Source organism: Fusarium redolens (genome assembly GCF_020744475.1).
Source record: "Fusarium redolens strain MPI-CAGE-AT-0023 chromosome Unknown BKA55scaffold_23, whole genome shotgun sequence".
Taxonomy (NCBI): domain Eukaryota; kingdom Fungi; phylum Ascomycota; class Sordariomycetes; order Hypocreales; family Nectriaceae; genus Fusarium; species Fusarium redolens.
The window spans coordinates 132,581-158,629 of record NW_025763686.1 but is presented as its reverse complement, the minus strand read 5'-3'; the positions used below and the strand labels follow the sequence as shown (position 1 = coordinate 158,629).

At 41.9% G+C, this 26,049-nt stretch overlaps 6 protein-coding genes across 6 annotated transcripts; 5 read left to right on the top strand and 1 right to left on the bottom strand.

Annotated features, from left to right (window-relative positions):
- Nucleotides 1–614: 614 nt before the first annotated feature.
- On the top strand, nt 615–2,733 carry BKA55DRAFT_696630 (heterokaryon incompatibility protein-domain-containing protein; the record flags this gene model as incomplete). Its single annotated transcript, XM_046200286.1, has 2 exons — nt 615–1,005; nt 1,058–2,733. 2 exons carry the CDS (start codon nt 615–617, stop codon nt 2,731–2,733), a joined length of 2,067 nt encoding a protein of 688 aa, XP_046042882.1.
- A 1,399-nt stretch (nt 2,734–4,132) lies between these two features.
- On the top strand, nt 4,133–4,643 carry BKA55DRAFT_583362 (uncharacterized protein). The gene has a single exon (XM_046194207.1). The coding sequence runs from the start codon at nt 4,280–4,282 to the stop codon at nt 4,568–4,570; it is 291 nt and encodes a 96-aa protein (XP_046042881.1). The 5' UTR covers nt 4,133–4,279; the 3' UTR covers nt 4,571–4,643.
- Nucleotides 4,569–7,838, top strand: BKA55DRAFT_583359 (NACHT domain-containing protein). Its single transcript, XM_046194206.1, has 2 exons — nt 4,569–5,455; nt 5,522–7,838. Exons 1-2 carry the CDS (start codon nt 4,901–4,903, stop codon nt 7,511–7,513), a joined length of 2,547 nt encoding a protein of 848 aa, XP_046042880.1. The 5' UTR covers nt 4,569–4,900; the 3' UTR covers nt 7,514–7,838.
- Nucleotides 7,839–8,481: 643 nt separating this feature from the next.
- Nucleotides 8,482–10,503, top strand: BKA55DRAFT_477386 (WD40-repeat-containing domain protein; the record flags this gene model as incomplete). The annotated part of the gene is made up of 2 exons (XM_046186176.1): nt 8,482–9,309; nt 10,081–10,503. Coding segments are annotated over 2 exons (1,251 nt in total), but the record flags the coding sequence as incomplete, so codon positions are not given.
- Nucleotides 10,504–10,716: 213 nt separating this feature from the next.
- On the top strand, nt 10,717–11,190 carry BKA55DRAFT_526512 (WD40-repeat-containing domain protein; the record flags this gene model as incomplete). Its single annotated transcript, XM_046188848.1, has 1 exon — nt 10,717–11,190. A coding segment is annotated over one exon (474 nt), but the record flags the coding sequence as incomplete, so codon positions are not given.
- A 1,519-nt stretch (nt 11,191–12,709) lies between these two features.
- On the bottom strand, nt 12,710–14,422 carry BKA55DRAFT_598882 (uncharacterized protein; the record flags this gene model as incomplete). Its single annotated transcript, XM_046196300.1, has 3 exons — nt 12,710–13,911; nt 13,957–14,118; nt 14,179–14,422. The coding sequence occupies 3 exons, from the start codon at nt 14,420–14,422 to the stop codon at nt 12,710–12,712; spliced, it is 1,608 nt and encodes a 535-aa protein (XP_046042877.1).
- Between the last annotated feature and the right edge of the window lie 11,627 nt (nt 14,423–26,049).

The following is a 26,049-nucleotide window of genomic DNA, read 5'->3' as shown; positions in this document are numbered from 1 at the left end:
CTTCTGCCGTGGTACGCACGTTGTGGGGTGAGATGCACTGTTCACGTACTACCACGGAGCCCGCAGGCTGATTGTGCTGGCGCATACTTGTCCAATGACCTACCTTGAGGGATCATGCTCTGACCACGGATGTGGCTGGGAGTAAGCGCCATCCACGAAACATGACACATGTCTTTGTACGAAGTACTCTTTTTTCTCTGTCAGCTGTTGCTTGCCTCCTAACATCATGATGTACCAATCATTACGAGATGCATGAAGTGCGTTCGCCTGCTCGGTGGTCACCTAAGCTCGACTCCGCCACGCCACAGCCTGGTTAGGCATTTACCGTGCAAGCCGCCAATTCTCCAGCCCGCGAGGATTGGGACCAATGTCAGTGCAACAGAGGAAAGAAACATTAATTTGTACAGGAAATTGGTTGTTGCCAAGAGGTTTCGCTAAGCGCGGTGGCGTCGTCTGCTTTTCCTCGGCGCTTAGCAGTATGACCCGGCGGGGCCTGCAGGTTGCTAAAGAGAATCTTGCGATCTCCTGTTTCTCCTCTTTTCTTCCTCACATTTCTTTCCCAGCTCTTCCCTTAGTTCTTCAATCAACCATGAGTTCATTGGCAGTTGTCAATTATGGCTCTTTGCAAGATTTGTCTCAGACTTGACTTTGCCACCATTTCACAGACCGGTGTCAAGAAGTTCTTACGACTGGACGAGGGTCCTAACTTGAAGTATTACGTCGCCCAGGATATTGATCTTTACACCTTCAGAAATGCGTTCATACGGTACCATGATACTCTCGATTCTTTGCATGCTAGTGCGAAATTGTGCGATATATGCCGCTTGGTTCAGATCAGCGTTGAGATCGTTTTCAGGAAGAATCCAGGGCTGGGATCTAGCTATGAGTTTTGGATTGGGGGTCGAGAAGGTTCTGATGGCTTTGAAGTTGTCGGCTTTGATGAGAGCAGAACTGCGAACTCCGTTTGTGAGCTTATGGCGGCTTTCGGCTTCTGTGTTGAACGTGGTTAGTCATTTTCCCTTTGGTCATGATGAACATTAGCTTATGCCAGCTACAGGAAGTCAGCTCGACCATATGATTGACGGGCGGGTAGTGCCGGCGTCACCCCGTTCGTCTCTTGTCCTTGATCAGATTAAAGGCTGGGTACAGCAGTGCAGAGAGCATCATAAACACGCGAAACCGGAGTCAGTCTTATTACCGACAAGAGTGTTGAAAATCATAAACCATGCGGAAGAGGTCATTCTCCATGATTCCAATGGCACGAATGGACAGTATGCGGCTCTCAGTCATTGTTGGGGTTCTACACAGACGACTACCCTGACTCACGATAACATCGAAGAGTTGCGAAATGGAATCAAGGTTTGCAACCTTCCACAGACATTCCAAGACGCTATATGGTTGACCAGTCAACTTGGAATACCGCATCTCTGGATCGACAGTCTCTGCATTATACAAGATGACCTCGCTGATTGGGGAAAAGAATCTGCCCGGATGTGGGATGTCTACGGGAATTCGCACCTCACTATTGCGGCATGTCGGGCCTCCAATAGCCAAGACGGGTTTCTAGGCAGGCGGCTGGCGCCATCCTATGTTCCAGTTCCCTTCCACAGAAATGGAGTCTCTGGGGAGGTGCTAGCTTTCTCTGTTCCGCTGAAGTACGTTGGGGATCCGACCAAAGCTGTCGATTTGGAAGACGAGCCTTTGACGAGTCGCGGCTGGGCCCTACAAGAGCGCTATTTGTCTCCACGGACCCTGCATTTCTGTCATTCGAAGGTCTGCTTCGAGTGTGATGATGGCTTTCTTGCGGAGGATAAGTCTTCCCTCGCTTCATCGCTCCTCTATACGCCCGGTTTATCTCGGTACCATTACTCGATAGGGCTTACGGAAGAACAGCGCCGTCATGATTGGCGTCGAATTGTTGAATCATTTTCACGGCGAAAACTCACAATGGGTGATGATAAATTGCCAGCAATAGGAGGCTTAGCCGCTCGGTTCTCTTTGGATTACATTCCAAGAGGTTCCGTACCTGTTCCAAGCAATCGGTATCTCGCCGGTCTTTGGTTCGACGATATGATTCGAGGCCTTTGTTGGTCGATTGATATCTACAGAAAGAATGGAGTGCGTCCTCAGACGTATCGGGCCCCGACATGGTCTTGGGCTTCTGTGGATGGGCAGGTGGACTATAAATCTGCCTGGGTTCATTCAATTAATGAGCTTGCGGTGGTTCAAGAAGCGCATGTGGAGCTTGAGTCGCCCGAGAACAGTTTCGGAAAGGTAACAGGTGGCTGGGTCTGCCTGAAAGCGCTCAAACTTCGACCGTATAGAAAACCTACCGACAAATCTCTCTGGGTTTGCGAAGACGGCGTCGTTTTTCGCATCGTCGCGACTTGGGATTCAGAACCGTATCAAGCACCGGAACAGGGAAAGCCAGCAGACCTAGCTATGGGTACCAGTGAGCTTTTCTTGATACCTCTAGGTTGGGTCGACGGCGATCTTCAGGCCAGAGACCCTGGCTCCCTTTTGGGACCGTTGTTTCTCATTGTTAAGGTAGTGGCACATCGCATTCAATCATATGCCCAGGTACCAGGGTTTCAGAGAGTTGGATTTGGGACGGGGGTTTGGTTAATCGATGAAAACGAAGGTACGGATAGAGTGGGGTTAAAACGGCTGATTATTGAAAAGTATGCTGTTGCGAAAGACCAAGGTGATCTAGAATGCATCATTCTAATATGAGACAATACCCCTATAGAATATCATCGGGTTCAATGAACACTACAAAAGGCCATGTTTTCGAGATACGTTTTGCTTATTTTGATTAGGACGGTTCTGGCTCACGGCTGATATAAATGATAGTCCATGTAACCCCTTGATAACGAAGTGTCTTGCTTGCAGAATTTGCTGAGTCACTTCTACTCCAAAGCAATGATTCCTCCCTCTGATTGCCCCCAACGTAGAACGCGCGTTGGGGACGTAGGTCTCGCTCCCCAACATTATTAGTGAGGATCATCGACCCTTAAGATCAGCTAGAAGAGTTGATGTGATGAGGATGTGACGATGGCGTAGTGCCAGCTAGGGGAAGAACCCCTAGCATGTGATTTCCGAAATTGGGCTGCATGATTTATACAAGCCAATCACACACCTAGACCGTTTCTCAGACGCTTTGCGCTGACCAACACAACCAGCCTCCGACAGCAGCCTTTGCTCACATTTTCTTAGCATTGAATTATGGCTTGATAGTCAAATAAAATACATGACTTAGTTTTTTGATTTACTTAGGTACTAGCTACCCTAAACCTGAATGACGTTAAGGGCGTCGGAATAGGCTTAGCTTAGCTAAAAAGCGAGCATGTGCCCATGGTTGGTCTCAGCGACAGTTAAATATTTTGGGCAGCTGAAGGCTGCCTTCAGGGCTGTCCGGTTCGGGGCGTGGAATCCCACTCTGCCACACCATCGGACCTGCAGCTTAAGTGCACGCCGCTGTGCGAGGACGGAAGTGGTCGAGAAAGCGGGATGGGAGATGACGCTCTGCAGGCCGTGACAAGTACGACCCCCAACACCTCTGGTATGGCAGCTGGCTCTTCGCTTCCCAAGTTCAGGGGTTTGCTGCAAGTCACTCAGTGCCATCACAAGCGCCAATGGCTTGCGGGGTCAAGTCAGACACGGCATCTTTCTAGTGCTGTCCCACCGAGCATCCAGCCGATACGATGCGGGAAAGCTTGCGCGAATTGCGAGAATGAAATGAGTTTCCGAAAGAGCAGATGGATGGCGGATGCAGAGTCAACGCACCAACGTCTCTGCGGAACTCACAGATTCGGGAAGCGCGACGGCGGGGCCCCATCTGCGGTAGACAATCGAATGCAAACAGAGGTTGTGGCGTGGCCATGCTTGAGCAGCTGAGGGTACGTACGAGTACTTCGGTCCTTCAGAATTGGATGTTGGCGCGATGGGGGCCGGGCCGCTGCGTGCCGAATTTAGGCCATTTTCACAACGCTCCAACGAATGCGCTTAAAACCCACCGACGCGGTCTAGTTTCTTTCGTACGCGACATTCAAATCTGGGGCAGAGCTGATGCGTGGCCCCGGAGTCCCCGTGAGTCTCTATTCCCGGCAAGTCGGATCGCTCAGAAGCATCTCAACTTGGCAAAACCTGATTGGTAAGTCGCTGAGGCGAGTTATCGTGGCTGCCGCACTGTAAACAGCTTGCATTTCGACGCTCACAAATTGCATCCATTGTACACAAGTAATGCAGTGCTGCTCTTGAACTGGCTGGCTTGATATTAATGGGAAACAGGTGGCACGTCCTTACGGCTATTGGTGGCTACATTGCCGTCGCAGTCATTGACCTACTATCTTCAGAAGAGGCATCTTCGGAGCTAATTGATTACTGTCGTGCAGTTGAAGGGCCAAAGTGTTGGAACAGGGAATGGAAACAACAGTCTACTTTTACTTTAGTGGAGCTACCCAACGCATCTGCGACGCGCCGTGCCTCATTTCAATGGTACGGGGGGGCCTTGATGATGGAGGAAAGGTCTCCACATGGCAGGATCCAACAAATAGCTGTGCACAGATAAAGTCACGTGCTTGCTTGTTGTTCCCTCTTCGCTCGCTCGCTTGCTTCGCCTTGCACTTTCCACTTCTGACACGGCAGAGCCCTGCGATGAACCTCGCGCAGCTATCCCTTTATTCAGCAATCCTATTGGACTTACAAGCTGCACCTGACTACAGGGGTCCTTTTCAGCTACTGACGCCTCCCCGCACGAGAAATCCCGCAAAGATGTTGCTGCTCAAGTTGTCAATGATGACAATCGATCGTCGTCCCGACTCATGGATCAGAGGAGAAACCGCCTCGCTGATACCGTCACAACGCACAACAAGGCCAAGGTGTCCCCTTCATAGTCAAGATGGCGCCTCGCTGGTTTGAGAAAGTCGAATCCAAGGCCAAAAGGCTGTTGCAGGTCGCTCCCCAAGAATCCGTCTCGGCTCCTTCACCAACATCTTCGCCGACAGCGTCTCAGCCTGCATCTGAACCAACAACTCAACCAACATTTCAGCCAACGCCTTCTCCACCCACCTCGACCGATTCCGAAACCTCGCCGCTGCCGAGTCTACAAGAGCAACTTTGGAATCAGGCCTACGACGAGCTCAAAGCGAGCGAGCCCAAATTAGTCGAAGCGTACGAGAAGATCCTATCAGTTGGACTTCACCGAAACGACCCGAGCTCTGTTACTTGCGAATCAACGGAAAACGAGATAGAGGGGGCTCGTGAGACAAGATGCCGCCAAATGCAGCAGCTGGTCAAGGCTGGACTGGACCGGACGCAGAAGCAAGCGTCCATCAAACAAGGAATCAATGAAGGCTTGCAAGCAGTGCAAGTCGTAAGGGGGATAGTAGATAAGGCGGTACAGGCCGCACCGGAAGCCGCTATCGCCTGGGTCGGCGTCTGCCTTGGACTAGAGGTATGTGTGATCGGCTTTCTCAACCGAAGAGAGAACGGTGGATGATCCCCCACTGACTGTTGACAGGTCTTTTCGAACCCCGTCACCGAGGCACGCGACAACCGCGAAGGTATCGCCTACGTCCTGTCGAGAATGGAGTGGTACTGGAACCTGGTGTCCCTGCTTCTCGACGAGAACAAGGCCGAACAATCATCCGCAGGACTACGAGTCCAACTAGAGAAGCACATCGTGCAGCTCTACGAGAAGCTCCTCGCGTATCAGATCAAGAGTGTCTGTCTTTACCACCGGAACTGGGCTGCCGTCATCGGAAGGGATCTGCTCAAAATCGACGACTGGGCTGGCCAGCTCAGCGGGATCAAGGAAGCCGAGGCTGCCGTGCAAAGAGACATGGAACAATACAATACCGAAGAGAGCAAGACACAATTTCGGAAACTCACCGATACCGCAACTGCTCTAGAGGAGAATCTCCAAGACATCCATTCAGCCATCCAGGACCAGACACGGCAGCAGGAGAAGAGACACCAGGACGACAGGGAGAAGCAATGCCTGAAAGACCTGCGCGAGACTGACCCCCGCGACGACAAGACGCGCATCCAAGAGACAAAGGGCGGCCTGCTCAGGGACTCTTACCGCTGGATCCTCGACAATGACGACTTCCGGCGGTGGCGTGATGATCCGCAAAGCCAGCTACTCTGGATCAAAGGCGATCCTGGCAAGGGCAAGACAATGCTGCTGTGCGGCATCATCGATGAGCTAGGGAAGGAACCCGACAAACACCTGTCCTACTTCTTCTGCCAGGCCACCGAGACACGACTGAGCAATGCGACGGCCGTGCTGCGCGGTCTGATCTACCTTCTCGTCGACCAACAGCCGTCGCTCATCTCGCATGTTCGGGAGAAGCACGATCATGCGGGTAAGCAGCTTTTTGAGGATGGGAATGCCTGGGAAGCCTTATCTAAGATCCTCACGGCCATGCTTAATGACCCGAGCGTGGATGGTGCGATCCTGATTGTTGATGCCCTCGACGAATGCAAGACAAATCGCCATCAGCTTCTCGACTTCATCACTAAACCGTCCCGCGTCAAGTGGATCGTCTCTAGCCGTAACTGGCCAGACATTGAGGAGAAACTGGACAATGCAAAGCAGAAAGTCAGGCTGCGCCTTGAGTTGAACAAGGACTCAATCTCCAAGGCTGTCAATACCTACATCGGACACAAGGTGAATCGACTGGCAGGTCTTAAGAAATACGACAAGGAAACAAGGGACGCTGTTCAACGTCACTTGGTTGGCAATGCCGATGGCACCTTTCTCTGGGTGGCCTTGGTCTGTCAAGAGCTAGCAGATCCCAAGGTCCGAAAACGGCATACGCCCGACACATTGAAGTCATTCCCCCCAGGTCTTGATCCTCTCTATAAGCGAATGGTGGAACATATCAGCGATTCGAAAGATGCAGATCGTTGCAAAGAGATCCTCGCTCTTGCTTCGGTCGTATACCGACCCATCACCCTAGACGAGTTAAAGGCTCTTGCCCAGTCGCTCGAAGATCTCGACCAGGATGAGTTGGAAGAAATCATCGGTTCCTGTGGTTCTTTTCTGACTCTTCGAAACGGCATCATCTACTTTGTGCATCAATCAGCCAAGGATTTCCTACTCAGCAAGGCATCTGACCAAATTCTTCCTTCAGGCGCCGCGCACCAGCACCATGCCATCTTCTCGAGGTCGCTGGCGGCTTTCTCGCAGACTCTCGAACGTGACGTTTACGAACTGGGTTTCCCAGGATTTCCCATCGATCAGGTCTCGCCGCCCGACCCTGACCCATTGGCTTCGATACGATATTCCTGTGTCTTCTGGGTTGACCATCTCCACGACTCGGATTCTACAGAGATCAACAGTATCCTACGGGATAACGACGATGTCGATGGATTCATCCGAGAAAAGTACCTTTATTGGCTAGAATCTCTTAGCCTCTTGCGCAGCATGTCAGAGGGAGTAAAGGCGGTACACAAGCTCGAGGGTTTAGTGGTGAGTTGCTCTAGGCATATACTAGAAGTGGTCTGACAATTATATAGAGAAACGTGGGAGCGCAGCAACTAACAAAACTACTTCAAGACGCGCGCCGTTTCATCCTTTCCAATAGACGGCCAATCGAGATTGCTCCATTGCAGGCCTATGCGTCCGCACTCGTATTCAGTCCCAAACATAGTCTTATTAGAGAGCTCTATAAGATAGAAGAGCCGGATTGGATGGCATTGAAGCCAAGAATCGAAGCGGATTGGAGCGCGTGCGTGCAGACGCTCGAGGGCCATGGCGATCGGGTGAACTCGGTGGTGTTCACGGCGGACGGCCAGTATCTCGCGTCGGGCTCGGCCGATAGGACAGTTAAGATCTGGGACGCAGCGACGGGCGCGTGCGTGCAGACACTCGAGGGCTATGGCGATCTTGTGTTCTCGGCGGACGGCCAGTATTTCGCGTCGGGCTCGGGGGATGGGACGGTTAAGATCTGGGACACGGCGACGGGCGCGTGCGTGCAGACGCTCAAGGGCCATGGCGATCTAGTGACGTCAGTGGTATTCTCAGCGGACGGCCAGCGTCTCACGTCAGGCTCGGCCGATAAGACGGTTAAGATCTGGGACGCAGCGACGGGCGCGTGCGTGCAGACACTCGAGGGCTATGGCGATCTTGTGTTCTCGGCGGACGGCCAGTATTTCGCGTCGGGCTCGGGGGATGGGACGGTTAAGATCTGGGACACGGCGACGGGCGCGTGCGTGCAGACGCTCAAGGGCCATGGCGATCTAGTGACGTCAGTGGTATTCTCAGCGGACGGCCAGCGTCTCGCGTCGGGCTCATACGACGACACGGTTAAGATCTGGGACGCGGCGACGGGCGCGTGCTTACAGACGCTCGAAGGCCATGGCGATCAGGTGGAGCCGGTGGTATTCTCAGCGGACGTCCAGTATCTCGCGTTGGGCTCATACGACAAGACAATCAAGATCTGCGACGCAACGACGGGTGCGTACGTGCAGACGCTCGAGGGCCATGGCGGTCAGGTGAGGTCGGTGGTATTCTCGGCGGACGGCCAGCGTCTCGCGTCGGGCTCGGCCGATAGGACAGTTAAGATCTGGGACGTGGCGACGGGTGCGTGCGTGCAGACGCTCAAGGGCCATGGCAATGAGGTGAGGTCGGTGGTGTTCTCGGCAGACGGCCAGTATCTCGCGTCGGGCTCGGAGGATAGGACAGTTAAGATCTGGGACGCGGCTATGGGTGCATACATACAGACGCTCGAGGGCCATGGCGATCAGGTGGAGTCGGTGGTATTCTCAGCGGACGGCCAGCGTCTCACGTCAGGCTCGGGGGATGGGACTGTTAAGATCTGGGATGCGGCGACGGGCGCGTGCATACAGACGCTCGAGGACTATAGCGATCCTATGTTCTCGGCGGACGGCCAGTATTTCGCGTCAGGCTCATACGACAACACAATCAAGATCTGGGACGCGGCTACGGGTGCATACATACAGACGCTCGAGGGCCATGGCGGTTCAGTGTGGTCAGTGGTATTCTCGGCAGACGGCCAGCGTCTCGCGTCGGGCTCGGCCGATAGGACAGTTAAGATCTGGGACGTGGCGACGGGTGCGTACGTACAGACGCTCAAGGGCCATGGCGGTCGGGTGAACTCGGTGGTGTTCTCGGCAGACGGCCAGTATCTCGCGTCGGGCTCGGCCGATAGGACAGTTAAGATCTGGGACGTGGCGACGGGCACGTGCATACAGACGCTCAAGGGCCATGGCGATCAGGTGAACTCGGTGGTGTTCTCGGCAGACGGCCAGCGTCTCGCGTCAGGCTCGTGGGATGGGACTGTCAAGACCTGGGACGCGGCGACGGGCGCGTGCGAGCAGACGCTCGAGGGCTATGGCTATAGCTATGGCTATGGCTCTGGCTATCAGGTGAACTCGATGGTGTTCTCGGCAGACGGCCAGTATCTCGCGTCGGCGTCGGACTCCTGGTATGGGACTGTTGAGATCTGCGACGCGGTGACGGGCGCGTGCGTACAGACGCTCGAGGGCCATGGCGGTCGAGTGAACTCGGTGGTATTCTCGGCAGACGGCCAGTATCTCGCGTCGGGCTCGGCCGATAGGACAGTTAAGATCTGGGATGTGGCGACGGGTGCGTGCATACAGACGCTCAAGGGCCATCGCGATCAAGTGAACTCGATGATGTTCTCGGCAGACGGCCTGTATCTCGCGTCAGGCTCATACGACAAGACAATCAAGATCTGGGACGCGGCGACGGGCGCGTGCGTGCAGATACTCGAGGGCTGTGGTGATTGGGTAAAGTCGGTGGTATTCTCAGTAGACGGCCAGTATCTCGCGTCGGGCTCGGATCATGGGACGGTTAAGATCTGGGACACGGCGACGGGCGCGTGCGTGCAGACACTCGAGGGCTATGGCGATCTTGTGTTCTCGGCGGACGGCCAGTATTTCGCGTCGGGCTCGGGGGATGGGACGGTTAAGATCTGGGACACGGCGACGGGCGCGTACGTACAGACGCTCGGGGGCCATGGCGATCAGGTGAGGTCGGTGGTGTTCTCGGCGGACGGCCAGTATCTCGCGTCAGGCTCATACGACAAGACAATCAAGATCTGGGACGCGGCTACGGGCGCATACATACAGACGCTCGAGGGCCATGGCGGTCAGGTGAGGTCGGTGGTATTCTCGGCAGACGGCCAGTGTCTCGCGTCGGGCTCAAAAGACGAGACAATCAAGATCTGGGACGCGGCGACGGGCGCGTGCTTACAGACGCTCGAGGGCCATGGCGGTCAGGTGAGGTCGGTGGTATTCTCGGCGGACGGCCAGCGTCTCGCGTCGGGCTCAGAAGACGAGACAATTAAGATCTGGGACGCGGCGACGGGCGCATGCGTACAGACGCTCGAGGGCCATGGCGATCGGGTGACGTCGGTGGTATTCTCGGCGGACGGCCAGCGTCTCGCGTCGGGCTCGGCCGATAAGACGGTTAAGATCTGGGACGCAGCGACGGGCGCGTGCTTACAGACGCTCGAGGGCTATGGCGGTCTAGGGGAGAGGGTGGCGTTCTCAGCGGACGGCCAATATTTCGCGTCGGGCTCAAAAGACGATACAGTCAAGATCTGGGACGCGGCGACGGGCGCGTGCGTGCAGACACTCGAGGGCTATGGTAGTTGGGTAAAGTCGGTGGTATTCTCGGCGGATAGCCAGCGTCTCACGTTAGGCTCAGTCGATGGGATAATTAAGATCTGGGACGCGGTGACGGGCGCGTGCGAGCAGACGCTCGAGGGCCATGGCGGTCGGGTGAACTCGGTGGTGTTCTCAGCGGATGGCCAGCGTCTCGCGTCAGGCTCGTGGGATGGGACGGTCAAGATCTGGGACGCGGCGACAGGCGCCTGCTTACAGACACTCGACGTTGGGAGCGTACATCAAATTGCATTTGATCCAACGACAAACACTCTCCTCTCTACCGATATTGGACTTCTCAACTTAGATCACCTGGCGCCTGCCATCGATGATCAGTCGACTGAACTAACCTTACGGGGTGTTCGCCATTCTGGTTGGGGTATAAGCACCGACGGTGTATGGATTGTTAAAGATGGAAAGGAGATGCTTTGGCTACCTCCGGACTATCGAGGGGCTAAGGCCGCTATTGTTAGATCAACGGTCGCTATCGGTTGTCGTTCAGGTCGTGTGTCGGTGATGAAATTCTCTTAGACCGGAGGCAGGCAGCGACCTATGAAATTGATTCTGTTTGATTTGGAAGCAGGAGGCCATTTGCTATAGGAAAAAGCTAGCGTCATTTCTTTCTCTTTAATTTTCTTTTCACTTTGATCTCGGAGGGTAATAGGGGTCGAAAATTTTTTATTCAATGGGCTGTGGCGTTCGTTTGGTCAATGCTTTATTTTTATGATAGAGGCTTGTAGCTGCGGATAGATACATCTTGCTTGTTGGATGGCCCCTATTTTCTTGCTGTCCGGCGCGGAGGCCGGCTCGGTATTGGATGTTAGATTGGCGGCTGGGAATTGTTAGATACGCGTGTAGGGTTAATATCCAATTAAAATAGGGTTAATTTTCACACTTGAGGATCAATCTCGTCCCCAGGAGCTCCTGTCTCTGCTCTGTCCTTTTAGGTGTTTTCCCCGCTACCCGGTATTGATATATCCGGGGACCCACAAAATACATGTTTCTTTTATCGAGGCGCTATCACTAATCCAACAGGAATGGGCTCCACTTCCCTTATTGCAATATTATTCTTGTATCCAAAAGAGGGGTGAAACCCCTCTCTGACAGACTGATCAAAGAATCAAGTCGACGATCAAGAACATCACAACATTCTGCTCCACTTGGATACACTCACCCCATCGTATTCGTGCGTATCTAACATTGGATGTACCCACAATTCCTTGCATGACATGCTCGAATTAACTTTTATCTACCTATAAAGACGCGGTTCTTCTCCATGTATCGACTGTGATGCTGTCTTATTGCTGAGGGTACCAATCAACCGTGTCCCTTCAACCTCGCCATTAAAAACTTCAGCAATGCCTAGGAGCCTCCGTTTTGAGAATTTTTTAGCATATGGGTACGTACCTGCACCAGACCTTCCTAGGAAGGAGTTCACGGCCCAACATGCATACAGTCACGTGCGGGATGATGCCCCTCGCCAATCAGGGTGTGATCACGACCAACACCAGAAGTGATCACGTTGATCGCCTCCCTGGATCACCCTGATCAAAACTTTGGAGCAAAGTGATCAGGCACCACGCCTCCAGTATATAGTACACCTGTATTTTCACTCTCTTATGTACCAGCTACCTCAGCTATTAATACAACTTGGTTACACTCAATACCTTTGAGCACATTACCAGACGTGACTTACACCCTGTTCAAGACAACGCCAGAATCACCTCTGCCACCATAAACCCAGCACGACCGGTTTATCACTTGGGAACCTTACGATCGTCACAGGAGTAGTTTATCAGGGTGTTTATTACACCTATCGATATCCTATTCGGCTAAACGAAATAGCATCTACTATCTAGGTACGGACTGCGGTCTCATATATAGAACCGAGGCATACGCCCTCCAGATCACCCGACTAACAACTCCAAGCAATCGTGCACGCAGACGTCCTAGAATATCAAGGAACAATGTATTTTGTAGCGCTCCTTGGCTCGTTTAAGGTATTTCCCACCCATCTCAAAGTCCCCCGACCCTGAAGAGCATGGTGATATCAAGTTCTCCCACGATCCTTGAGTTTCGTACAGTAGTGCACTTGTAGACTCGAGCCGCCTCGTTCGGGGAAACGTTGAACAAAACGCCGACGAATCTCCGCCCACCCAAGCTGCTCCTCTTCCTTCAGTTGTATGAGGAAGCTATCTTCATCGTCTGAATACTTAGCCCGTCCTACAGGGGCTCGCTTGGTTGTTTTCCTTGTCGCGACCGAGCGGGTTGAATCGGGCATCATACCGGCGGCATTTGGGTGATTTGTGCAAAGGGGCCAATCAAACTGGAATTGAAACGTAGTCTTGCCATTTTCGGTAACGCGTTTCATTGAAGCGTTCTCGAGCGGCCATTCCTGAAACCGAGCAAGAACCGCACTGGCCTCGGAGGGAACAGATCTTGCACGCGGTGGTGTTGGACTTGACAAGCCGAGTGCCGATGTGTCGCGCTCCCTCAATGAGTGTGCGGAAGCTCTTGTAGATCGCCTCCTTCGACGAGAATCCCGGGCACTGGTAGCCGCATTGTGTGTCGAACAGGAAGGAGACTTAGAGACTTTGCGACGTTTGTGATCTTGATGTTCTTCATCGTCGACATCATTGTCTTCCGAGCCAGATCCTTGAACCTCTGGAGGCGAAGGACAATAGTCCTCGTCACGCGCATATTCTAGAACATCGGGGCCATCCTCACTGCCGGAGCTTTCAGCACCTGCGTCACTGTCCTCCTCTTGCCCTGTTGTATGCGCATGTGGGGGTCTGCGATAAGAACGGCGCGGGGACGGCAACTGGGGAGATGGCCGGGCCTTGTCCGGCGATCCGAGTCCACCATCCACGGCCTCGGACTCGGGATCGCTGGACCCGCAGCTTGCGTCGCCCAAGTCTTGTCCCCGATGCGGTTCGGGTGACATCCTTGCTGTCAGGGATGGATTGCGGGCTCCAGGGGTGGCATCGTCAGACGAATTGCCGGCGGGTATTTCGCTTTCCTGGAGTGATGCCTGGACCACCTCGACGGGGCTGGCAGTACGCGGAGAGTGTGTGCAAGTTGAGGGGGAATCCGGATGACCCTGGGCGCTATGACAAGCGTCATGGTCAAAGACAGCATCGACCATCATGTTGCTCTGTTGACTGGCTGGTACGGGTCGAAGCTGTTGCCCGCTTGCCGCAACTGGGTATGGCTGGCTTTCAGGGCTAGTAGGAGGCGTTGCAAAATTGACACCTTTACAAGCAGACGTATCTCCAGTGAGTATGTGATTCATCTCACAAGAAGATTGCTGGCTCGGTTCAGCATCAGCGAGGTGAGACGCTTGTATCTCATTCGGCCAAGCTGGGGCGACTTCCGCTTGAGCTGGGGGTACTATTGGCGCAATGACTACGCTAATGGCAGCTTCTGATTCAGTTGTGCCATGTTCGGTGCTGGTGAGATCTAGACGCCCGTTGTCAGAAACTTCCACCTAAACGGAGCATCACGGCGTCGAAGACCTACCCAGATAGTCCGGGGTGCTGACACGTGTTGCGTAAGGTTGCAGGTTGTTGAGTTCTCGACCCTTGTCATTTTCATCTTCAGTATCAGACTCGACATCAGAGGGAATGCAAATCGCTGTGTCGCTGGATTTTCCAATAGCTAAGAGGGCCTCCTTCTGCAAAGATACCGTGTCTGGCTGAGAGGCAGGAGGGGTGAGGTTTTGCCGCAGCTTCCGCTGTTCAGAGTCAAAAGTCGCCGAGGCCATGCTTGTGTTGCAGAGTGCGGAGAGGAAAAGAGAAAGGGGGTTTGGTGTTCGCAGTGCAGCCAGGTGAAGATGGGCGGGCATTGTCCGGCTTATATGCTCGCTGCTGAACCATGCGGCAACATGAGTCCTGATCGCTTGCGGGCGCCCAGCTCGATGTCTCCCTGCTGCCTCCTTGTGTTCTCCAAGATGGTGATGGATCGGATGCAGACACGTAACCGCTTCTCCTTCGTCCCAATCATTTCGCTGCCGGGCCACACCAAGGCAGCTATGCTGAACACATGATGCCCCCCTCGATTCAGCTTGCCGCACATCGTCAGGGATTCGCGCCACTCGTTGGCAAGGCAGAGTCCTCGGGGAGATACCAGATGAGGCAGGTCTTCATGCCTGTTGGGCTGTTCACGCACGACGCGTCATTTCCAAGCGGTCACATAGCATCGGGTAGAAAGTTCCCGGCAGCATTAGCTCTTCCGTCTGACCGTGATGGAGCTCAACGCCGCGCCAGCGCATTTTGGTCGTCCACAGCCACGAACTTGTTGAGCCATTCAGAGGATGGGAGAGCACCAGATGCCGTCACAAACGCCTCATGAACACGCAGCAGTGAGACAAACGGGGCTGACATGTGTGCAACACCAACAACTCGCCGAAATGCGCCCGTCCCCGTCCGCATCCCCGTCCCCTCGTCCCCCAATCATCCCTCTCAGTTCGCTGGCCTGCTCTCGATTTCGAAGCCGCTGAGCTATCGCGAGCGGCGCCGGGCCGAGGGATCGTTCCCCCAAGCGGCAGGAAGTCTCGGCAACCCCTGAGCAGAGAAATGGTGACTCGGACCCCGCCAAGCGAGTTGTGGCCTCACTCTCCGCCCGGATCAGGGGACCAATCGAGGAGCAAGGTCGTGTCGGAAGCCTCCGTAGCCACCTGTGCCAGTTTCAGGAGGCGAGCCCGAGATGGCAATCCTCCATCATGCAGCAGGGTGCATTGATAAGCTACTGCGGCATTTCTGCCATTGGATGGGCGTCGACTGGAGGCCTCACAAGGGAAAACATTGCCGTGAGATGCTCTGCTACTGCCTGAGAAGCATCACACCACTGTTCGGCGGCCCAACTTGGGGAACGCTCTCTAGACTGTTGGCGTTGTTAAATTCTGAGAGAAGAGGACGGGACAGGAAGCCGTACGAGACACAGAGTAGAGTTAGTCATAACATTAGAGGATAGAATGGAAAGCGAATACTAGAATATGTCTCATTCCCTCCACAATCAGGCGTTGGGGGCGATGCAAGCGTCGCGATAGTCGGTCAATCCCTCTGGCGAGAGAAGTTCGTTCCAAATCAGAACGATGACGTGGCAGGATGGGCGAAGGGAGCTGGGCTGAAGATAACGATGCTTGCAGAAGAGTGAGAATGGCGGATGCAAGCGGACAGAGCATGGGAAGAAGGAGAGGTCAAAGATACATGTTGCCAGGGTAGGAGGAGGTTCTTGTATTATATATAGAGAGTCACGTGATATGCGGTCGGGCGGGTGTGCAGCACGCGCGCCTTGCCCGTTTGGGCGGCGTCGCTAAACCGGAGGCAGCAGCAGCGCATCCGCGTTTACTTTATAAACTTCTAATCTTATAATTTTATTTAGTTTATTACTAATTTTACCTTATATTATATTAGTTATTAATTTAAGTAATAAAACATAAAAGACTAAATAAAGCCTAACCTTTAGTAGTAAGTCTAATTTATAATTATTTTCTAAAATTTTCTTAATAATTTTATATAATTTAATATATTTATAATCTAGTTTATAGCTTAGTTAATTTGTTTTAATGTTTTTTATAGCTAGGTAGATTATATCTTCTTTTAAAAAGGTTAGTCCCTTTAACTGTTTTAGGTTATAGTGGTTTTTTTTATATTTTCTAATAAATTCGAGTTCTATTTTTATTTCTTTATATAGGTTTTTAAGGTTATTACTTTTAAATATAGTAGCTAGGTTAACTAATTTTTCTTATTATATATTATAATAAGTATCTAATATATATTTAAAGTTTATATAAGCTAGTATATAGTTAATACTTTTATTATATATAGTATTATACATAAGTTAGGCTATTAGTAGTTTTTTAACTTAATTATTTTATTTATAATTAATATAATATTATAAATACTATTTAAGTATTTAATTTATTTATTTAATTTATTTATTAGCTTGTAGTTAAAATGTAGTTATAAGTTAATAATTTAGTTTAAGTTATATTATAAGTAATTATTAAAAGTTTAATATAAATATACGTCTTTTATTAAATAGAATTTTTATAGGTAATCTATATATATTAATAATATATTAATTAAAAATATAAGAAAGTTTTTTTATATTTATAGCTTTTTTATAAGGTAGGTAGTAAGAGAATTTTATAGATTAATTAATTATAATTATAATACTATTATAAAAGATTCCTATTAAGGGTTTTTCTAATAAGGGTAACTTAGTTATAAAATCTATTATAATTAAACTTTATAATCCTCTTAGTATTAGTAGTAATTATAACTATTTATAAGGTTTATATCTTTAAGCTTTTATTTTTAAGTAAAGGTTATATTATTAAATAACTTCTTTTATTATTTCCTTTATTCCCTTTATATTACAGCCTAAAAACAACCCTAAACTAACTAAGTTAAGACTAAAAGTAATATATCTTTAAAGCCTTTTATATTATATACCTTTATATTTTTATAACCTTATTATAAAACTTACCATTTTTATATACCAGACCTACCTAAACCTAGGTTTAAGTATTTATATACCCTCTCTCTTTTAAAACTTTTACTAATCTATCTCTTAAACCTAAGTTTAATTATCTATATATGCCTTACTCTCTCTAAACTTTTAAGCCCTTTAGTTCCTCTTCTTACTAATTATTTACCCTCTTATAACTTCTACTAATACTTTATTTACTTATTTCTTAATAATATCTAATTATTATTTAATAATTTATATATCTGCCCTATCTTTTTTCTTATTTACCCCTTACTTTACCTTTATTAATTATATTTCTAATCCCTATATTTCTGTTTATTTTATATAATAATTATTATATTAAAAATTATTATTATCTTTATTTTCTTTTTTTCCTCGTTTTTAACTTTTACTTCTTACCCTTTTTCTTATTACTTATAAAGTAAAATAAAATAGAAATTATAATCTATTATTATTATTATTATAATTAAAATTAAATACCCTTTTCTTCCTAATTCTAATACCTATACCTAGCCCTTTAAGTAATTAAAATCTACCCTTACCTATCCCTAATATAATCCTTATTAATCTACCTCTCCCTCCTTAATCCTAGCTATTAATAATACCCTAGCCTAATCTCTAATATCCCTATTATTACTATTACTTTCTAAGCTTATTAAGTTACTAAAGCCTTTCTTATAAACCTTTATTAAAATTAATTCTTTAAGGAAATAAGTAAAGCCTTACTGCCTTATTATTATTAAGCTACCTATCTATCTCTTTAACTTCTCTTAGTTTTATAGTAATAATAGGCCCCTTAATTATACTTATATTACCAATCTTTATTACTTTTTTTTTAAAATAATAGCCTTACTTATTAGGCTACGAAGTATTATATTTAGGTATTTTATAATATTATTATTACTAATAAGATAATAATAATAATTAATATTATTTTAAATATTAATTAAAGTACTATTTAAAACTAATATTAATATTTACTATTTTTTAAAAACTAAGCTAATTTTAATAATAAAAGGCCTAAGCTTATAATTAGCTAGTATTATATTAAGGCCTTAAAATTATATAAAATAAATAACTTTTAATTTAAGTAATTTATAATAAATTTATAAATTTTATAATAAAAATATAAATCCTTTTTTATTAAGTCCTTATATTATAATTTATTTTATTAATTTTATTTCCTTATTTACTATAAAATAGGCCCTAATACTAACCTTTTTATCCTGTAAACAGATACCCTCCTAGTTAAACTTAACATTAAGCTTTATATTAACTATTACGGCCTCGCCCTACCTAACACCTATAGTCAGATCTAGTTACAGCTTATCTCCGCCTTTAACCAGGATCTTACTTTATTTTCTACTAAGTAAAATAGTAATAAGAAAGGTATTAAGAAAAGGATATTAAATATCCTATACTTAATAAATAAAGCTTGCTTTCTTATTAGCTATCTAATTATACTTTAAAAAAATAAATAGTAAAAACCTTAAATTACCTGTTAGTATTAAACCTCTTTAAAAAAAAGCTATATTTAATATTTTAAAATAATATTAAATTATAAGTTATAAACTAGATAATATAAATAACTCCTTAAGTACTTATATAAATTTAATAATAAAACTATTATTTTATAATAATATTTATTTAGTAAAATAAATATTAAATATAATAATAATAATATTATATTATTACCTTTTATATATAATATATAGCTAACTTAAAATATATTATTATCTTATATAAGTAGTATTAATTTAATATATTTTATTAAATACTTAAGACTTTAAAGGCACTTCCTGCTTTAGCCCTTAACTTTATTAAGATTTTAAATTAAACTATACTAGCTTATAGTTTTAAAAGTAATACTTATAATACTATAAATATTTACTAGGTTTTTTATTTTAAGGAGGAAAGTAATAATAATAGTAATAATAACCCTACCTTATTAGCTCCCTTTATTACTAAACTAGCCTAAAAGACTTTTTAATAAAGTAAATTCTTAAGCTTACTTAATAAAAAAGCCTATTTTAGCTGCAAGGCAGATACAGGTCTAAATTCAATAGAAAACATATATAAATTAAAACCATGCTAATAAAGACAGGGACCTAAATCCATTGCCCCTAACGGATTTAGGTTGCTATTATTAAAAGTTAGAAAAAATAATATTTAAGATAATACATTAATTTGCAATTACTAGTATATATTACATTTTAAATTTTAACTATAGAAACCAAGTATTGCAATATTGCAATTAATTTGAAATTTAGTTAATTATATTTAGTATAGTTAAAAGTAAATAGTAATTAGCAAATTATTTACCTTAAGTTAGTCTATATATTTTAGTATGCCTAGGTATAAGTAAGGGAGTATAATAGAAATATAAGCAGAGAATAGTAATTAAGCTAAAGCAATTTATAAGGATAGCTAAGTTATAGTAGTAAGTATAAATATATATTATATTAGTATTATTATAGTCTATTAGTTTATAGTAGTTATTAACTTATAGTAATATATATAACTAAGTTAAGATTAAGGTTTAAGTTATAATAACTATAAAAGTAAGTATATTAATAGATATAAATAATAATTAATAGTTATTAAAATAAAGTAATTAATAATTAATTTATTAATATTTAATAGTTATAAACTAATAAGCTAATAATATTAATTATAAATAATATAAGGCTATTTATAAAACTGCCTAAGTTTTTATTTATTATTTATAAAGTATATTAATATATATATATTAAGAAGAAAGTAAAGTAGTATTTAAAAAGGCATTATAAGTTAATCCTAATAGAAAAAAGAAATAAGATTATAATAATAATCTAATATAACCTTAATATTATCTAGGAGCAAAGCTATTTAGTAATATAGTTACTATTACTACTAATAATTAACCTTATATTATATATCTATTTGCTAAGCTAGAAGCTTAGATATAGTAAGGAAGGGTATTTATATGTAGTTAGTATAATATAAGGTATGTAAGAATATTACTAGGAAGAGTATAGATAGATTAATCCCTATAAGAGGGGGGGGAGTGCCTAGAAGCAGGCTATAGAGGTATAGCAGGTACCGTGGCGTATTAGGGTCTAGTAATAATAGTTATTTAATAATAGGCTAGGTAGTAATTAGTTTAAGGTTAGGTTTAGTAAATAAGTTAGTAAAGTAGTGCCTAAGGAGCTAGCTAATATTAACTAGATAAACTAGGCAATAAAGCAGCAGTAATACTAATTTAAAATAGAAGATAAGGAAAAGATTAAAGTAGCTAATATAAGGATAGATACTAATATATAGTTAAAGCATATTAGGTAGGTAATATATTTAGAAAGATTTAACTTAAAAGCCATGCTATAGTTAATTAATCTGGTAAGTAAGTATAAGTATATATTATAGTTAATATAGGATAGTTTAATATAGGTAATAAACCAGGCCTGCGCTATAGCCATACTAGTGCAGGTTAGTAGCTAGGCATTATTTAAGGTATAGTAAAAAGAAGAAGATAAGAAGCCAAGGCGGCTATTTAATAACTAAATAGAGGATAATATATAGGCATATTATATAGCTATATAGACTAAGTTAGTATATTATATATATTATATAGAGGCCATGGCAAATAAAGATAGGCCTAGGTATTAATTATTAAAGTAATAAAGTAAGTTACTTAATAAATTAAGTAAAATTATTAAAGTATATATTAATAATCTAAATATATAGCTATTAGAAGAGGATTAAGTAAATAGGTTAATATTATAGGCTATAATAATATTATTAAATTACTATTTAATAGCTAGGAAGTATTATAATACTATTATTAGTAGATTAGCAGTAATAAGTATCTAAAAGGATAGTAGTTAGATAGATATATTAAATTATATACCTATATATTCTGCTATTATTAAGATTGCCTATGCTATAATTATATACTATTTATATATAAAGAGATAGGCCGAAGTGGCCCGGTTAAAGCAGGTTAAGATAGACAAGTAGCAGTAAGAGGGCGGGTTATTAGATAAGAAAGAAGCCTAAGAGGAGGCAGAAGAGGAGGCTATAAGTATATTCTGTATTATATATAAGAAGGTATAGCAGTTTATAATAGTTATATCCGGCAATGCTAGGGCCGAGCTAATACTAATAGATTAGATTTATAAGGTATATATATATAGTATATATATTTAATTTAATATACTAGCTAGGGGAATAATTAATTAGGTTAGGGACTGCATTAAGTACTACTAAGTGCAATTCTAAATAGGCAAGTTTACAGAGATATTATATTTATTAAAGGATAAATATAAAGGTTAAAAATAATATTAGCTATAATAGATAATATTAGCTAGTTATTTTAGATCCTATAGTTATTATTTAAAAATAACTATAATAAAGATAGAGTAGGGTATTTATTTTTAAAAAATAACTATAATTATATAAAGTTAAAAGCTAGTAAGAATTAAAGTTTATAGTAAATTACTAATTCCCTAGGCTAATAAAAGATTTAGTTTAATTATAAAAAAGAGGATAAAAAGCTATTTTAAGCCAGAGTAATATAGTTATATAGGCAGATAGTAAAGGAGTTAATAAAAAGGATGTTTTTATTAATATATATAATATCTAGCTAGCTAGTATATATTATAAAAATTTTAAGTATTTAATATAAGAATATAATAAATAGTAATATATATAATATATTTATATATAATAGTTTAATATATTTTATTATATTATACTATAAGTTATTTTAGGCTATAAGGCAGGCTAAGGTTATTTACTAATATTTACTATATAAGGTAAGTAAGTTATTAATATAGTATTTATAATTAGTATTATTATTTTAGCAGCAGGTATAGGGTATTATTAAGGATACTAGTATATATAGCCTGTATTTATAGCTAGATAAGGTAGTTTATAAGGTTAATATTAGTAAGATAAAGCAGAAGGAGAGAAGGCAGGCAGAGATAAAGACTAGGAGTAGGGAAGATAAATTTAGTAATAATAATAGTAATTATAATAATAATAATAATAATAATAATAATATAAACCTTAATATTAAATTTAAAAGTTAAGTAAAGGAGTATAATTAGATATTAAATTATATTTATTAAATTATCTAATAGTATAGCTAATAATTTTTAAGTATTATATTAAATATTAGTTTATAAAGGCAGATTACTATAACTATAATATACTAGTATTTAAATAGGGTATTTAAGGAGTTAATATTAAATAAAGATAAAGATAATAAGATAAAGAATAGTCTAGTTAATTTATAAGCAGGTTATAGAATATATATAGCCGGCATAGTATATATATAAGAAATGCAATAAGGGTTATTTAGTATAGTAACTATACATAATAAGTTCTAATTAATTAGCTACTAGTAGTATTAGTTATTAGAGTTCTAGGACGGCGATAAGTTTATTGATAGGGCCGGCGGCGGTATATAGCGGTAAAAGCGAGAACAAGAACTATTTAAGACAGAGCAGGAGTATAACCAGTTGCAGCGTTTCAGACAGATACAGTAAGTCAATATCGCCGGCCAATTAAGACAGATATTAGGTCTAGATGCGGCATTCTGTGGCTAATAAGAGGCAGTAATCTAGGCCATTATGTAAGGCAAGAGTCTGATTATGCAGATTATAGGCACAGGAGGGGGCAAGAGTATATTATTCCTATAATAATAAAGGGGTAACTATTATAATTATACTATTAGTATTATTATAAGATAATTTATATTAGTATTATGCTAAGTATTAGATTAAGATATATATTTAGGATAGTTGTAGTGTTAGGGTTAGGATAGGGTTAGTATTAACTATTTAAGCTATCTTTGCTTTAATAATTATTATTTATATTAATAGCCTAATAATTATTATTTGCGTTAACAGCCTGCTAATAATTAAATTTATATAGGAAATTTCATAGTGCTAGTAAGATATAGGTATTATAATAATTAAAATAAGCAGGTGCTAATAATTAGCATTTTAGGCACTATAGTAACTATAGTAAGTTTAAAATAAGTAAGAATATAAAAGAAATACTTATAAATTAATTAATACTAATATTAATATATAAAGTTATAATATTAATAGCTATATAGTAAATTTAGTTTAAGGTTATTTTTTTATATAATTATTAGGCAATAGGGTTTATAAATATAAATTAATCTGCCATGGCTAACCAGAGCGAGTTTTTAACTTATAAAGTTTAGTAATAGCTATAGCTATATATCTTATTATATTTAGGTTATATTTAGCTTAAACTGCTAATATAAAATAAAGGGGTTTAAGAAAGGTATTAATACTGTATAATAGCTTATAATATATAAAGGTTAAGTTAAAACTTTAATTTTATTAAATTTATTTATAATAAAGTACTTTATATATAAGTTAGAACTCTGGCTTCTCTATTGCTATATATGCCAGACTATAGTTATATAAAAACAAGTAAAGTTATATCTTTATAATACTTTACATAGTCTTAATATTTAAGAGATTAGGCTTATATACGAATAGGTATTTAAGTATAATATCTTTAAGGGTTAGCTAGAGGCATATATTAATTTACTACCTAAGCCTAATAATATACTGCTAATTATAGCTTTAGGTCTGCTAGGCATAGGAGGTATTTAGTATAAGTTTATCTAAGAATAAAGTATATTATCTTAGTCTAATTACCTATATATAGGCACAGACTTAAAGCAGATTTCAGAATATCTTAGGGTTAAGTATAATTAGGATATAAAACTTAAAGATAAATATTACTTAGCTATTATAATATATAAAGAAAGAAGTAATAGTCTGTAGAGAATAGGAGTTTATTATTAATAACTATTCTCTAGTAAGCCAGGAAGTAAGTTATTTAGGGTAGTAAGGGGATTAGATCTTAAATAATTAAGGGCCTAAGATAACGAGTTATAAGCCGCACTCTAGAGGGCCATTAATGCATTCTAGAGTAAGGGTAAAGATATTTAAAGTTAAGAAGTAAAGCATATTAATAAGGAGAATAACTTTATTATATTAAATCTATAGCTCTATTAGCTTAGTTCTGCTATCTACTTAAAGGATTTTAATAGGAAAAAGGACTTTTTAAAGGGCTTAATTACTATAGAATATAAAGTAAATCCAGATAATCTAAACTAGTTAGATAATGCCTAACTGCAGTTTATATATATTATATTTAATTAGCTAGTTAACTATATTAAAGCTATTATTATATTAGATATTATATCTTAAAACGCTCTTTTTAAAGTTAATTATAAAGAACTAATAAAAGAGAGGATAAAACTATTTTACTTTTAATTTAAGCCCGAAACATAGAGGAGGTATATACTTATAATTAAATAGCTACTTTCTTATATTATTTAATATATATCTTTTAATAATAAGGCAGATTAGCCACTATTTAAACTAAGCATATAGCAGCAAAAAGCTTATAATATTATAATAAAATATATAAATAACTTAATAAATACTTAGAAGGAATATAAAGGTAATCTAAAAGCACTAGCAATTATTAGACTTCTTAAACTACTAGAAACTGCTATTCTTAAGCTATATATCTCTATTCTTAACTATTTTACTAAGGATATAAAATATAATAGCATTCTTATTAGCTTCTTAACTGTTTTTAGTATATAGGCAGATAGTACATAGGAGGGGTATACAGGCTTTATGCTAAAGTTTTCTGTTATTATAGCTATCTCTTATCTCTATATTATTAAATACACTATAGACTAACAGTCTAAAGCTATTAAGCAAAAGATATAATAAGGGCAAAGTTAAGAGGAAGCAGAAGAAAATAGCCTAAGCTATTTTGTATTAATATCTAAGATAACTTAGCAGTTTACAATAAGTAAGGGCAAAGGCTAGGAAACAACACTAATATAGTTTATTATCTAGCTCTAAAATTTCAATATAGCCGCATAAAACAATATAGCAGCATATAGTTTAGTAAGTTAAGATAAAGGCAAGGAGGAGCTTATTTATAAGGGTATTTATCTTAGCATTTTTAATATATAGGCAATAATAAAATTAGCAGTCTAATAATTAGAGATTATACTTTATAAGGATTTATTACTATTTACTAAGTTCTTAAAGCAGTCTCTGGCTAAACTTAGACTTCTTAAGATCCTATAAGATTAGCTACTAGATAATATAGCTAATAAAACAATTAGGCATTTATTTATTAATAAATTATTCTAATATAATAGTAATACTAGTAAAGGCTAAGTTATTAAAAAGATATTATAAAATAGCAGTTTTAGGGGTAAGTAAATTAAGTTAATTAATAATAATAGTTTAAAAATAAATTCTAAGATAGTATATTAATACAGTTTTAATATAAAGAAAGTACTAGAGCTACTAGCAGTTCTTGTATATATTAGCAGCAGGTTTCTACTAAGAGTATAGGAACTTCTTATTATATAGCATTGCAATATAAGTAATAAAGGGGTTTGTAATATTCTATGCAATTAAGGGCTTATTATAATTATTACAGGCACACATAAAGGCTTTATAATAACTAGGAGGCTTAAGATTATCTACCGCTTCTTGCTGCAAGAGGTTAGCACTTTATTAATATACTATTTATAGCTCATACTGCCATTAGGGTTAGGATAGGGTTAGTATTAACTATCTAAGCTATCTTTGCCCTAGTGTTTTTCTCTAGCTAAGATCGAGCTAATAGAATAGAAGAGTAGAGATTTTTTTAAGATATAAGAAAATAAGAAATAAGTATAAGAAAAGGAAAGGAAAGGCAGATAAGAGATATAGCCTAAGAGCTAGGAAAGAGATAAAGCTAAAAGAGAGATATAGCTTAAAAAGCTAAAAAAGAGATATAGCTAGAAAAGCTAAAAAAGAGGGATATAAGGCTAAATAGCCTAAAAGAGGT

Bases quoted from the DNA above. Each gene is read 5' to 3' on its own strand.
- BKA55DRAFT_583362 (XM_046194207.1), top strand. From the start codon at position 4,280: ATGGGAAACAGGTGGCACGTCCTTACGGCTATTGGTGGCTACATTGCC.
- BKA55DRAFT_583359 (XM_046194206.1), top strand. From the start codon at position 4,901: ATGGCGCCTCGCTGGTTTGAGAAAGTCGAATCCAAGGCCAAAAGGCTG. The intron at 5,456-5,521 runs GTATGTGTGATC...GACTGTTGACAG, and splicing joins GCGTCTGCCTTGGACTAGAG to GTCTTTTCGAACCCCGTCAC.